Genomic DNA, 15,372 nt, shown 5'->3' on the forward strand with positions numbered 1-15,372 from the left:
AGGCACACCACCTCAAAGGGATAAGGGTCCGTGAAATCAGAGCTGCAGGGGCAACTCTCCCACAATGCAGCACACACACATAGCAATCACTGCACATCAACATTGACGGCAATGTGGTACAAAGTGCAACACCTACACCACAGGACAGAGGACACAACAGGTTCCGCTTTTGCGTAGTAACTGGCCACTCACTTCTGGCATTGCATGACACTGTGGGATGATAATGTATGAGTACAAACACACATCCGTCCAGTAGTCGAAATTCCCACTGTCTGCAATCAAATAGCTAGCTCCACCAAAACAGTCACAATGTACACTGTTCATGCAGTCTGTATGTAAACATCTACTAAGTGTCAACATACATGGGACACTCTGTTAATCTGCATCTCCCCATTACATTGCAGAGGGACAATCAACACCTACTGCAGAGCAGACCACAAATCTCATCAGTGATGATGAAGAGGACTACCGGCACATATGCTCAGACACCCTCCAACGGCTAATGGACAGCCTCTGCACCCCACCCCCAGGAGCAGGGCAGCCCAGCTGCTTCGAGGTGACCCCATCCCCTGTACAGACCACACAGCAGGAAACATACACCACCACTGCTGTCTCCCAGGACCCCCCCGAACAACACATGGAATTCCAACGCTGTGTGTTGGGGTGCCAGGAAGAGATCAGCTGCAGGTGAGTTTCGAGCTCGTGGCAACCAAACTCAATGCCATACGTGGGTGACTGAGTCACATCAGGGTCCACTTACAGTCCCTAATGGACACCCACTGTCTGCACCATGCTCTCCGACAATCCTTGGCTGACATCGCTGGGGCCATTACTCGGATGCAAGAGCTGTCTAGTCAGATAGGCACCAGCGATGACAGCACTGAGTTGGCACAGATGCGCAGGACAATGGAGACCATGGAGCCGATGCAGGCTGGAAGTATGGCTGCCACGGCTGAACACCAGCGAGATGTATGGAGAAGTGTGGCTCAATGGTTAGAGCGGCAGACCCTGATGCAGAGGTCTGGCCCGGGACCAGGGTTCAATTCCTGCCTCTGCAGCTCTTGGACTCAATCTCCCCGGACCTGATAATTCTCGCCTCGGTGCCTAGTCTAATCATGGGTCCCACTCTGTGACTCTGGGCAATAGCTTGCTTAATCTCCACAACGGCCCCAGCAGTGCTTGGATGCCTGGCTTCACCTTGGGGGTGCCTAGGAGTGGACATCTCACAGGAAGGGTTCCACAGCGGTATGAATACAGCGCTATGAGACCTCTGGGTAGAAGACGCTATATAAATACAAACACATTTACATTTACATGTAGCTGGGATCGTCCATGCCTTGCAGTTCCTCATCTTACCATTGCTGCCACTGAGCCTGTCCCAGATAACTGCAGCAGGAACTTCAACACATACATCTCAAACCCCTGATGTGTCAGTAGCACACAGTGATGCAGCTATAACACCACCATAAACACCAGACACAGAGTAGTAAGATGTGGATGGTAATGACTATGTGAGGAAGGAGGTAGTAGCATCCATCCCCACCATACGGCCTGTCCCTGCCTGGTTCAGCCCTATGCATCATGCCGTGGGACAACATCTCCCACTGTCCCCCGGAACACCTGGACTCCGACATGGACTGCCATATCTTCACTGGTTGCCAATTACACAGCAAAACTGCTGTGGACTGCACGCTCCCTCTTCCACTTACCTTTTCAATCCCCAAAGGATTCTGGTTGGCCCACCACTGGGCTACCATGTAATGTGGACTTGGACTTGGCATGGCCATGTACAGCTCCAGCTCCGGCATTCACCAGAATGTGAATAAAACATTCGAAATCACACAGATGTGTCATGTCTATGTTTCCCTCAAGCATGAAAGTATGGATGGATGTACGGACATTGATTGCACAAAAAGGTACACCCTGGTAAATGACATCAATGCACATGTTTGACCCTGAGACACATGGCCAATTAGATGACTGTAAAGGTGTGAACTAGCTTTGACCTCATTGCACATGAACAACAATCTCGCAACCCCCCCAACTTAGGCACACGTTCATGTATTAAATAGGGCTGTGTGTAGATATGACAAAATTGGTAGCAGGCCAGAAGTGGTGTCCTCCATCACATGTGACAACAGAACGTCACTTTGCATACCTACTCTCACACATCTGTGTGGACACAGTCTGTTTTGATGTATAACATTGCTCCACATGCGCAGAGGTTGGATACCATACTCACATTGCTGAAGACATGTAAGTGCACAGGTCTGCCAGCAACTATCCAAAACACAATGTCTGGCTCACAGAGGTGGACCCGTCAAAAGGGACCCACCCCCATTTTACATGCATCAGTCAGTCCCTCCCTGTGTACGGACAATGCTCATAAAGGCACACAATTTGTCAATCTAATCAACACTAATTACAGTTGGACACTAGTGAAGTTGCGTAGTCTTTATTTACATGTGCGTGCCAGTACCGACAAGGCAACGGCCACAACATGCAGGGAAATGCTTAAGACACTTACACGCAGCATGGAAATATGTTGAGGTGCAGAAAATGGGGAAGCAAAAATGTGCACAAATCATTATGGATGGCAATGGTCTCAGTCCACCTTGCCTTGCTGGATGAGTCATGTGATGTTTGGCGTCTGCTCATTGCCCGGTGTCAGGGACACGGCTCACTGCCCATGAGATCTACATAGTGCTGTACCACCGGACTGTGCCGACTGTCTGCTCTGCTGACAGTGAGCAGGTGAAGGGCCCGACAAGGTCACATGTCATGCTACATTGCCATGTGTGTACTCTCCCCCCAGCAGTATGTCTGAATTGGGAACATTGACAAACAACGCTGTGTTGCTCCGCCCATGGAACTGCATCACCATGCACAGGTGTGTGTATACACGCATAATTCCAAGCACAGGCATTCTGAGTCCAGACGAAGGCAGACATGTCCACTGTTGTGTTGGGATATGTGAGCATTCCCCAAGATGCAACAAGGTGTTAGGACCTGTGCTGTGGGTGAAATCCGATGTGGCTGCAGGAACATAGTTACTCGTCCATGAATGCGAGCGCAGCTTCATGGGAAATCTGTTCCAAGAGTACGTCGTTGTCAAGTTCAAGGAACACCAGGGAGAGCCAATCCATTAACTGGTCTTGGCAGATATGCTCAGTCCACACTGTTTCACCAATCTGCAACACAGACCAATAGGAGAGCACCTCGATGTGGTCACTACACACGAGGAGTTGTACAATCTCCCTTGCACAACTGCCAGCACATACACCAAAGATCAGTGCATCCCATGCACGGGTATCCCTGTGACACTTATGTTCGTGGGCTAACAGGGGGCGCATTGTCAGGTCATAATCCAATTCAGCTACCGTTGCGTTGAATAGGCAGACCTCCATGGGCCACTCGAATGTACATGATTAACAGTGGAACCAGGGCAGGACGCAGGCAATGTAAGCTAGACGGAAACTGATTAACAACACTGCCAGTGGCAGTGATCCCAACAGATGCAGCATTTGTGCACGGTACAGTACCACGTGACAGGGGTTGTGCATGTGCCCGTGAATGCCTGCCATTGCGTTTGTTGGTCTTGTAGAACCGGCAATCCTCAGACCGGCGGCAGTGCGGTGGATGATATACCACAGCTCTGGGCAATGAGTCGTATGTGTGTGCACCGTTTAGACGTATCGGTTGATTTTAACCAATGTGTCAAGGGCATCCCTTGCAGGTGTAGCTTGTGCAGGGATAAGTCTGTGTGGGGTGTGGACACATTGGTCTTTCATTAGCGCAGTTCATAGGGTGGGAGTCGTAGGAGGCTGGTATGGTATCTCACACAGGGTGTGCCAGCCGCAATCAGGACCAAGGTCAGAGGTTCGGTTGCCCTTCCGCCTTTTGTATTGAGACAAAGGAGCATTCATACCTAATTTTAGTCTGACTACTGCTTGTATTTCTTAAATGTGATGTGGCCTTCGCACTGACTTTGATGCCAGGCCTGTGATTTGGGGTGCACCAATTGCGAAACACACGCAGTAGTTGGCATATTTGAATGAGCCAAGGGCCCGATTGGCCTTGCGCTCCTTGTTCAGTCTCTCTCTCTCTTTCTTTCTCTCTCTCTCTCTCTCTCTCTCTGTCCTTTGAGTGGCTGTCACACCTTCTTATCTTGGATATTGTCTTGCTGGCTGTGACTCACAGATTGTCCAGGGTTACCCCGCCATGACTCTTCAAAATAGTTGTTTGGAGACAAATTTCAATGTGATAATTTGTTTTGACTTTCAATGGTGAATGAATGAATCAGATTTCCTGTACTCACATGTATGTTGATTGTTGAATAGGTGCGACATCTGGCGAATGCTTTTGTTCAGGATTTTGTGACGTTGATGTGCAATATCTTGGTCCGGCGGAGTTGGGGGGTGCCCAGGGGGGGGTGTTCTTGGGGGTGGTGGCGGTGGGTGTTGTGGCCCTCTTGGTTGTCGAGCTTGCATGATCAGTGGCTCCATGGCATCTGTTGCACTTCAGGTGTGGCTCTGGGCTAGGCTCCCTTTTGTGGTGCAGGCTGTCGTGGGACTACACCAGTTCAGAGCAGGTGTTAATTTCCTGCTGCTAACATGCCTTATCGCATGTTTTGTGATCTTATTGCCGATATGGCTGGTCGTTGAGAATGTTGCGTAGTGGTGTTGTCACGGCTTTTGGCATGGGAATGCCTACTCTGCATCTCATTAGCGATAGTTGCCGGGGTCATCTGTGGCGACGTTTTTTGCGGCTGCTTCCGCGGGTAAACTGGTGATAAGGGTTGTTAGCACCAGCTTGTGAATGGGGAGATACATTTATCGCAACTTTGGCTGTGATAAAGTGCTGATAACTCGGCGATAGTTCCTTGAGAATATACCCCTCAGTTTATTGTCAGGAGGAAGAGGGAGGCCCGCCTATTACACTCCCCATGGCATGCAGCACACACCTGTATCTACTTGACCTCCGACACCTCCAATCCGGTCGCGGCGTAGTGGCAGCAAGGTATCCGCTTGTAGAAGGGGGAGCTGCGGGCAACAGGAACAACCAGGATTATTTTGGGCCTCGCTTGGAACACCGATCTTTGCGTCCGATCAAACTACCAACTTGGCCACCACCCTCAAACTATGATATAGACCTTTTTCTACATTTCTGAATAGGTAGGTCCTATATTTTAGTAATTCATTTTTATTCAAGCAAATTCTGAAACTAACCAGGTGGTAGCTGTAGAATACTTGAAAAGAGTAATCCAAATGTATACAGTTGAATGTAAAAATAAATACAAGCACTAAATTAATAAAATCGAGTAAATTATATAAATGATAGGGAGTCATTTTAAAAGAAGAAATAGTGGTGGAACTAGGAATATGTCCAGGTATCAGTAGGCATTGGTGTAATATTTAATCAGTGACTGAATAGAGCACCCCTTTCCTTCTTTTTACAGCTTTGTTCCCCCAACATTAGCAGTTAATGCGCTACACCCCTTACTTTTAAATTATACAGGACATGGAGTTATTTGGCAGCTGTGTGCATCATGCTTTTAAGTATAAAAGTTGCTTAAATATATTCGTGCCTTCAATTAACACTGTCTTTTGTTGTAGATGCTACATCACGCTCACTCAGTCACTTCACCTCATCATGGGAGGAGCTCCTGCAGGGCCAGCTGGTACTGGCAAAACAGAAACCACCAAAGATTTGGGAAGAGCTCTAGGAATTATGGTGTACGTCTTCAATTGCTCAGAGCAAATGGATTACAAGGTACGAAGCAAGAATTAAATATATTTCACCTAGCCTTATCCCTCATTTACATATTGGTCTCTCAGCCCCAGTCTTCATAAATATATACACATGGCTGACTCCATGCCACGTGTTAAACTCAAAGCCAGTTCTGGAGCGTTCGCCAAAAGTAATATGAATGCTATGATATTTCATTGAATAATCCTCATGTCAAAGGTGAAAGTGCAAGTCCACAAATGCAAAGTTTAGTTTTCTGAAAAGGCTGCGGGGTCGTAGATGGTATAGCACCACTTTTAACAATTGACAAAGGGCCCGGTGTAGGTCGCCAATTACCGGTCGGTAACGGCCGAATTCGGCCGTTACCGACCGGTATTTGGGAATTGACATGCAGGTGGCATTTAAGTTACAGGATCGGTATATTTACCGATTCGGTAAATTTACCGATTCTGTAAAATACCGAATCGTTAAATTTACCGAATCGGTAAATAAAGATGTAGGAGGCACTGGAAACAGTGCCACAGGCCATTACCGATTTGTTATTTACTATGTAATACTATTACATGGTAAATCACGAATTCCAGTGTACATGCACATCTGTGCATGTACACCTGTGCCATGCGGCACACAGACATGCCCTAAGGGCATGTATGTGTGTCACATGGCACAGAAGCCAGTAACAGGAGTGCAACAGGGTGTCAAAGTGACACCCTGTCCCCCTTGTAAAATCGGTAATTTTACCGATTCGGTAATTACCGAATCGGTATTTGCTATTGAATCCTATGGGCTTCAAGGCCCATAGGAATCAATGGAAAATACTGATTCGGTAATTACTGAATCAGTAATTACCGAATCTTACCGATTCGGTATTTTTACCGAATTTTTTACCTACATAGCAATTACTGAATAGTAAATACCGAATCAGTAAAATTCGGTATTTACCATTCGGTAATTTGCTATTACCTACATCTAGGCCTTGGTGTCTACTTTGCTTGTTAAGTTCTCCATCCGCTGATCATTAATGATAGTCACGCAATAGTCTCCTCCGTGTGCAGCATATCAGACTACATTTCCAACTGATACTATCTCTCTGAGTAAAGCCTTTTTTATTTGTGCCTTTCTGCAGGTTACACAGATTTTTTTATTTTTTTAAATTTTATTTGAAACATAGTCAGTTATCACAAACATCACTGGAATAAAAGCTATGAGGCTGCAAACTTTTTTTGTGTAAACTTCAGTAGGAAAAAGGTAAATAAAATTGAGGAAGAAGTCAGCTGGCAGCAGCTTTTTGAAGATAAAATTGACACTGCCCTTTTGAGTGATCAGCAACACTACTATTTCGTTATGTCCGACTCTGGCTGTTTCTGTTTCCTGTGAGCAGGAATGCTTAGTATATCGAGTGTCTAGGATTGCTTAGTACAGGGATGTGTCCTTTTTAGGTCTTGGTTTTGACAGTGCAGACCTAGGGCCTCATTTATGAGAAATGACGCATCGCTTAGTGAAAGCAGCGATGCGTCACTTCTCAGTGCTCACTCCTTGCGACATGATTGATGCGTCATATTTATAATATGACGCATCATGTCGCAAGAAGTTACAGATACATCAGTATTTCTGACGTATCTGTAGGCACAAAAGTGACGCATTGCTGGAGTGTGTCACAAAAGTGGCGCAACTCCAGCAATGTGTACTTTCACATGGGCAAGTCCCATGTTAGTGCCTGCGTCAGTCTTACGCCTGCCATGAAGCATGCGTAAGATTTTGACGCATTAGCGGCCAAGAAATGGCGCAGTGAAATCTTATAGATTTCACTGCGTCACTTCCATGACCCTTTCTTGCGTCAAAACGCCCCCCCTTGCATACATTATACCTGGCGCATGTATAATGTGGCTCAGGGGTTTACAAAGTGACGCATCTACCTAGATGCGTCACTTTGTAAATATGGCGCAAAAAGGCGCATTTTTTACGCCACTGGTGCGTCACAAAAAGTGACGCACCGGCGGCGTAAAAGTGACGCACAGCCTCATAAATGAGGCCCCTACTGTTTCTAATGTACAGTGGGCTTTGGCTCAATGTGCTTTGCACATTGGCTTTTTTCGATTACACTATTTCAGCTATAGGCTTGAGAATTTGTCAATCACCTCCTTGCTCAGCCGTTTGTAGTATTGCACTTACACTGTAATGCTATTGGCTATTTGGGTGTATTAGTCCACCTTAAATTGAATGCTTGCATTGTACCGCACGAGGGACTATTTTGAATTTCAATAATGCACTCATTCTTCAACATTAGATCACATGCTTGAATCATTCCCAGTCATACAGGTGAAAGCCTACTTTGTCTCCCAATAGAAATTATTGACTCTTTGGTAGCCCAACTACCTCTTTTGAAAACATACAAACTCCAACCTATGAGGTGAAGTTGCTTAAAGCTCCACTCCCGATAGAGACCACCATACCTCAAATTTCTACCACATGTCATTTATATGTATGGATCTCTGCTGAGCTCTGCTCACTTCCCCCCACAAATTGGAAATCATCCTTCAACTCCTTTTTAGGTTTCGGCCTTCGCAGCGTGCATGCGAGCGCTTGTTTTTCAAAGGCTTCGTCGTGTTCCTGTGATTTTATTACCTTACGAATAGATTTGCTTTCTCTTCATTTGAAAACCTTTCAGCCCGCGATCGGCACCCGTCACATTTTAAAAACTCTTGTGTTATAATACACATGTCTGGACTCTAGAAACATATTTCACTTTGCTAACTGTGCTCGTGTTTTCAGAGGATGGAGTTACACGTGCCCATAGCTCGGTGTTTAGCTGCTGCTGTGCATGGGCTCTAGCGATGAAAGTGAAGTGACGGTGACGCCTTATAAGGAGTGACTAACTGAGCTTGAAGAAGCTAGCGGCGCGGGGCTAATGCAGCTTGTTTGCCTATTAAGCCTTGATGAAGGACTGTGGCCAACTAAAGGATAGGCGTGACTCGTGTCAACGAGATTTCTGGTGGTAAGTAAATCCACTAAGACAGGTTCAGAGAGCTGCTTGAAGGGTTGGTGCCCATTCCAGGCATGTGACACGTGTCACTCTGTCATGTGGCATATGCCACAGCTTATTTGACATGTGCCACAGCATGTCATAGATTTCTGACATGCTCTTTCATGATTAACTGCACATAATGCCAGTTGGTGATTTCCAAAGGACTACCTTTCACTCGGCTAAAAAAAATAATAATAATTATAACAAGGAATTTTTACCGGGTGGGGGTTTGAACACTGGTCATAATGTATGCTACTAACTGTTACTAACCCCTGCACCATCTGTTTTACTCTATCATCACAGGGTGCAAAGCTTTTTATCATAGACAGAGAGTGCTGGTCCTCCTGTTTAGATTCTGTTTTGCTTTTACATTATACGAATCCACACTTAATTGTCATGCTTTATAAATAAATAGCCCTTATTTTCTTTCACTCTGTGACTTGCCCCCTGCATTTTATTTTCTTACATAACCATTCCCAAAGTCTCATTCCCAAAAATAGGGGATTCCTTTAATAGCAAGCCTTACCCCTCCCCCTTCACATGCCACAGCATGTCACAAATGTTTCAAATGCCCTGGCTTCACAAAAAAGGCCACAAATCTCACAGACACTGCTACGGGTGATTTACAATAGGGCATCTTTAATTTGGATAAAATAGAAGAAAAATAGAAAAAATTATGAAAATCGAATTTTCCTAGCAGGGGTTTGAACCCTTGTCAAAAAGCACTGAGAGGCCCTGTTTGTTACCACTGCACCATCTTTTCTGCACAGAAACATTTTGTCCAAAGCTCTTGTGACATTGAAAAAGAGTGCTGTCCTTCTTCTATGTCCGTCGTTTTGCTTTCACATGCTACAAATCCACACTTGATTTTCGTTATTTATTCACTAATAGCCACTCTTTTCTTCCACTCTCACACTTGCCCCATGCATTTCTCTTTCTTACCTAACCATTCCCATAGTCTCATTCCACAAATTAAGGGATTTCCTTAATAGCAAGCCTTGCCACTCCTTCCACATGCCACAAATGTCTGACATGCCCTGGCTTCACTAAAAAGGCCACAAATCACACAGACTCTGCTAGAGGTGATTTACAATAGGGCATCTTTCATTTGGGTAAAATAGAAGAAAACATTTAAAAAATTATAAAAATCGAATTTTCCTGGCTGGGGTTTGAACCCTTGTCAAGAAGCACCAAAAGCCCCGGTTAGTTCCCACTGGACCATCTATTCTGCACAGAAAGTGATTGTCCAAAGCTTCTGTGTCATTGAAAAAGGGTGCTGTCCTACTTCTAAGTGAAAAAGGGTGCTGTCCTACTTCTAAGTCTTCTGGATAAAGGTATCAGCTCAATCCAAATCTAAAACATATCCACTGGAGGCACATTTGGTGTCCCTGTGCATAGTCCAGTTCAAACCGGTTGCAGGAGCCATTGGCTCTTGCTCTGGCGTGAAACTGGACAAAGAACATGGGTGTAACCACCCCTCTGTCCTGTCCCTCTCCTTGGAGGGTCCCCAGAGTTTGACTCACCCCTTCCTTGGGTATAAAGTAGGAACCCATGACTACAGGACTTTAGATTTTACCGGGACTAAACTATACTACGTAAACCAAGTACGTTGATGATCTACACTATGCTGTATGACCAGAAGAAACTCCCTTGCAGTAAAGGAGTTACTTCCCTGCAAGGCAGGCACCTAAACGAATCTGACCAGTTTGCATCTCCCGAGCTCCTGAGGACTCTGCAACACAGGGGGTGGATTCCTGAGGTCTCTGAGGTTGACCTGCACTCTCAGGAATTCTGAGGCCTGTATCCCTCGTGGGGACCATGCAACCCGAACCCCTGTGCAGCGTGTACTTTTGCAGCAGCATATGATTTTTGACAACCCCTGAGGCTGTGCTTTGGGCTACATGTAGTCTTGACCCCGAGCAGTGTTTCCACTGAAGACTTCCAGCCTACACTCCACAAGTGTTCCGTGGGCTGGTATTTTGTGATTCATCTCGAGGTCTCTTCGCGATCCCTGGTCCATTGGCCTGTGGGTCCCTGTGAAGGTAACTTTAACTTTCTGTGGGCTTTCCTGGTTGCTCCAGACGAGCCCTGAATCTCCATGGCTTGGAGAGTCCCCATGACCTTGCTGGTCCTCACCAAAGCTGATTTCCTTTGACCGTGTGGGTTGCAGTTGCCAAGGCTTGTTGGTGTTCTATCCAAACCCTGACCCCCAGCACTTGACATCCTTCATGGGACAGCTCACCTCCAGACTTTTGTCATCATTGACGTCTCCTGGTCCCCGTGGCTGCAGAGTCAAGCATCGCGTCAACTCACCTGAAGCACCCGACATCGGTGGGCATTCGTCTACTGACTGAGCCCCAAAGTCACCCTGAAGTGACCCAGACACTGTCCCTTCTGCTTTCAGGTTCTTCTCACCTCAAATACAGGTTTGGATTTCACCGGACACTTTTCATCTTCCCGGTAGCAGCACTTTTCCGCATCATGTCATTTAAAACGACGAAGATTCCCGATATCACTTGACACCTATGCACCCGGCTCCCCTGGGTTAGGTAACACAAGTACTTCAGTGCTCACAAGGGTGCTGGCCTTAGAACCTTCTATGTTTGAAAGGGTTTGCTCAAAGTCCTCTCCAAAGTGTCCTTAATCTTTAAAATTCCAACCGCGACTTTCCCCATAGAAGGTAACGGCGCTCACGCCTGTGTTCTCACACTGCACCCGTCCTCCGTGGGTCCCCTGTGTCACTACTTTGGGTGGTTCCTTGGGGTCCCAGCGATTCTACGTGCTCTAGGCACTGTGTCTAGTCAAGTCATGGTTGTTATACCACTTTCTTAGTATATGGTTCAGTCTCCACCTGGATCCCGCTGTGTATTGTGCTATTCACTGTTGTTCTAGTGATTTAATATTGTGTGCTTTGTTATCTAATCTCATAAAGAGGTTAGTAGAGAGTGTTTGGTAATTAATATGTATATTTTATATATTCTTGTGTGGTTCTCCTTTCATTTGGTCATTCAGGAGGTTCTGATCTGGTAAAACAAGCTGCTTTACATTCCTTCAAGACTTAGCCTTAAGGCTGCTCTCCATAGCTACCGCTAGGATAGCTTTCAATAAAGGTTGTCTTTAGCCTAATCATCTATATGGGTTGCTTGGACTGGTACAAAGTGCCCACTATAATTAGTGGGCAGCATATACCAGGCTAACTTCTCACAGGAAGGATCCTGCAAGACTTCAGTAGCGGCTTGCCAGCTCTGGCTACTGTTCCTTCCCAACACCAAACACATGTATGGGGAAGGATTTCTTTGTGCTTACCAAACTGGCAAAAAATATTGACAGATCATTAATAACTATCCGGACCCTTTAGCGTATTTGCGGCAACACTGGGAGGTGGACCTGAGCGTACTCGAGGAGGATGATTGGCGTGATGCCTTGGCATCCCCCAGAGAGGTGGCCAATCCCTTGAGACTGAATGTGGCCCAACTGATGATCCTGCATCGAGCTGATCTGGATGTGGTTGTCTTGGTCAAAATGGGCAGACGGACAGCTTTCTATTGCCTCAGACAATGTCGCCAAGAGGGGACCATTTTAAAAAAAAATGTTTTTATTAACAAACGATTTGTTGCAGACAGGTAAACAGCAATTACATATAGTACTTGCAAGTTGCGTTAAGCACTGTACATGGTACAGAGGTCAATAAAACAGACAATTTTTAATTAGTTACATCTCCATCTCTCTTTCTTCACATTTCCAATTCCACCATGGGTGATATACAAATCTCCCCCCTGTGAGCATTCCACTTCAGCCATTTCTTATCCCATTTCCTCGGGCACCCTTTGGTTATGAAGACTTCTTTTTTCTGCTATGATGCATCTGTCCAACTCTTTCAACCACACTGATACCTTGGGTGGCGCTACTCCACCCCATTCCCTTGCCAGTTCCCTCTTCACTCATTTGTATCCCAGCGTCACCAATTGTTGTTCGATTTCAGTCAGGTTCATATCCTCCCATATGTTGAGCAAAGCCAGGCGTGGCATCAGGGTCACTGCCTACCCCAGTGCAGACTGCATATGTTTTGTGGCCCTCTCCCAAAGATCTCGTACCAGCGGTCATTCTCACAGTGTATGATAGAAAGTAGCTGTTTGCCTGCAGCCCTTCAGACATAGGTCATCTTTCCTAGACCCTATTTTGGCCAGCGCTATCCCGGTCAGATACGAGCGGTGCAGAATCCTAAGTTGTATTCGCCTAAATCTGAGAGTGATAGCCGCCTCTCTAGGTGATATCAGAGCGAGTGTCCAGTCTTCCTCGTTGATCGGTCCTAGGTCTCTCTCCCATTGCTCCTTGAGCTTTCCAAAGGCATCTGGCAAGTTTTTACTAAGTTTTTTTGTAGGTCAGGGAGATCGCCTTAGGCTGCAGAAGCCCATCTAGCAAACGGTCCTCCAGAAGCGACGAGTCCGGTATGTCCTCGCAGGTCGAGAAGGCCGCCCGTTAGGCATGTCTAATTTGCAGGTACCTAAAAACTTCTCCCGGGGCCAACTGGTAGCTTTTTCGGAGATCTTCAAGTTTGACTATTGCCCCTTTTTTAACCAAATCTTTCACTGTCAATATGCCTATTACATCCCACCTATCAAATCCAGGCTGATAGCACAGCATGCTGAACTTCTGAGTGTACCACAGCATTGTTGCCTTTGAGAGGACGCCAGTCCAGCCCAGCCGCAAGTTAACCAATCGCCAAATTTGCACTGTGTGCAGTGTCAGTCCAATATATTTTTGCTTCTTGGCCCGGGAATACAGGGCACCCAGATATCCCGAGCGATCCATCTGGTACCTATCTAAGACATAGGCCGGGTCCGTTGGTGGAGCCTGTGAGAAGTTGGCCCGATATGCAACGTTCGCTATTCTAGCGACCGCTATGTATCGTTCCAACGACCCTTATGGTGTTTGGTTGTAAGTCAACCTATAGACCAGCTATCCTAGTAGCGTGGATACGAGCAGTCTAAGGCTAAAGACTCGAGAGGGCGTGTTAAGCCAGCTGTTTACCACACATGTACCCCTTGAACACCCAGTGAAAGGACACCACACAAGTGTTATGAAAATAAACAGTATATTTATTAAGAATCACAACAGCCCTGTACTCTTTATGAGGACAGGGTACTAAGCACAAACCAAATCTCTTTAGCAAATACTTCAAGTGCACAATTAAAACAAGTGTCCGAGGACACGGAAAGGTTAAGGTCTCGGGCGGACCCGATAAGGCAAGTCGGAAGCGAGGGACTCGGGACCCTAGAGTAAGGAGGCTATGCAGGCACCGAAATGCCGAGTTACCTAGCCACGAGGGCTGCGGCTGCACAAGTCTTACAGGCGTCGGGGTCTTCGCTGATGAGCCAGGAGCCGGAAGAAAGGAGTTGCTGGCCGGCGACCAGTGCTGAATAGTTCGTAGAGATCCAAGCCTGGATCGGAGATTGATGAAACCTGAAAGCAGAGGGGACCAAGTTCGTACTACTAGCCAGTAGTCAGAGGGTACCAGGAAGGCACCGGTTGGCCGTCACCTCGACTAGGTGAGTGGGCGACGCTAGGCTCTGCAGTCTCACGGACCAGGAGGCGTTGTCGGCGACCACGGTGGAGGTGCGAGCTGTCCCACGAAGGATGATGCTGTCGGCGTCGCTGGGCCCAGGATGGGGCAACAAGCCTTGGCAGATCTCAGGGCCACGGGGTGGGCCTAAGATGGCGTCTTGAGTGGACCAGGAGGGTCCGGGGTGCTTCTCGCAAAGATGGAAGCAAGGGCCAGTCTGGAGCAACCAGACCAGCAGTGATGATTCTCGGATGTCGTCACAGAAGGACACAAGCCAGCGGCGAGTGACCAGACAACGTGCTGAGCAGCGAGCAGAAGGGCCCCACGCAGATCGTGGAGATGCTGGGAGACTGCACTTCGGTGCTAGAGCGGCTCAGGGTCGGGGCTTCTCGGACCCCAGAGCACTCACCAGAGAGTTACCTCGATGGTCGTGCTGGTTTTAAGAGCGTGCAGGTTCTGATGATGGCCGGTCCCTCGAGGTCTCGTCGCACCCACAGATCACAGCTGAGCTGATGACGTGGGTAGAGGTCAGAGGTGCCAGGGAAGCCGGTTCTCGTCGAGCTGGGCCGTCGGATCCTTGAGGAAGGACTTGCAGCAAACCGCAGAGTTCTTAGTTGGTGCCCGCTGATGCAGGGTGACTACTCCTTAGCCACAAGGGAGAAATCTTGAGAAGAGTCTTGAAGTCCTTTCGTAGAAAGTATTCTTGATTCAAAGATGATCTAATTTGGAAGGGTCCCCGCTCCGGCCTTTATTCTAAAGAAAGGGGTGGGTACATGACTAGGTCCTGCCCTAAGGGTGGGACCAGGAAGGGGGGTAGTTACGCCCCTCTCCCCTGCCGGGCTTTCCCCAGGCCAGGGCTGTCGCCCCTGGAACTGGTTCTAACCGGCAGATGCGTAGTGAGCACCGGGGTGCCACTCCGCAGTCACCTTCTCGCCAAAGCCCTACCTACCCAGAATACACAAACCCTGTCTGGGACGGTGCGAACAGCGCCCTCGACAGGAAACCCTTTGTCCAAGTGCTCCTCGCTGGAAGGACT

General features: G+C 47.4%; 1 protein-coding gene across 1 annotated transcript in view; it reads left to right on the plus strand.

The window, feature by feature from the left end:
- Positions 1-15,372, plus strand: part of DNAH17 (dynein axonemal heavy chain 17) — a 15,539,113-nt gene that overhangs the window by 7,647,624 nt on the left and 7,876,117 nt on the right. Inside the window, exon 37 of the mRNA XM_086931082.1 lies at positions 5,616-5,772. Coding sequence (XP_086787208.1) covers positions 5,616-5,772 — 157 coding nt within the window. The remainder of the gene's footprint in view (positions 1-5,615; positions 5,773-15,372) is intronic.

The sequence above is a fragment of the Lissotriton vulgaris genome, chromosome 7 (assembly GCF_964263255.1).
Source record: "Lissotriton vulgaris chromosome 7, aLisVul1.2, whole genome shotgun sequence".
Lineage (NCBI taxonomy): Eukaryota > Metazoa > Chordata > Amphibia > Caudata > Salamandridae > Lissotriton > Lissotriton vulgaris.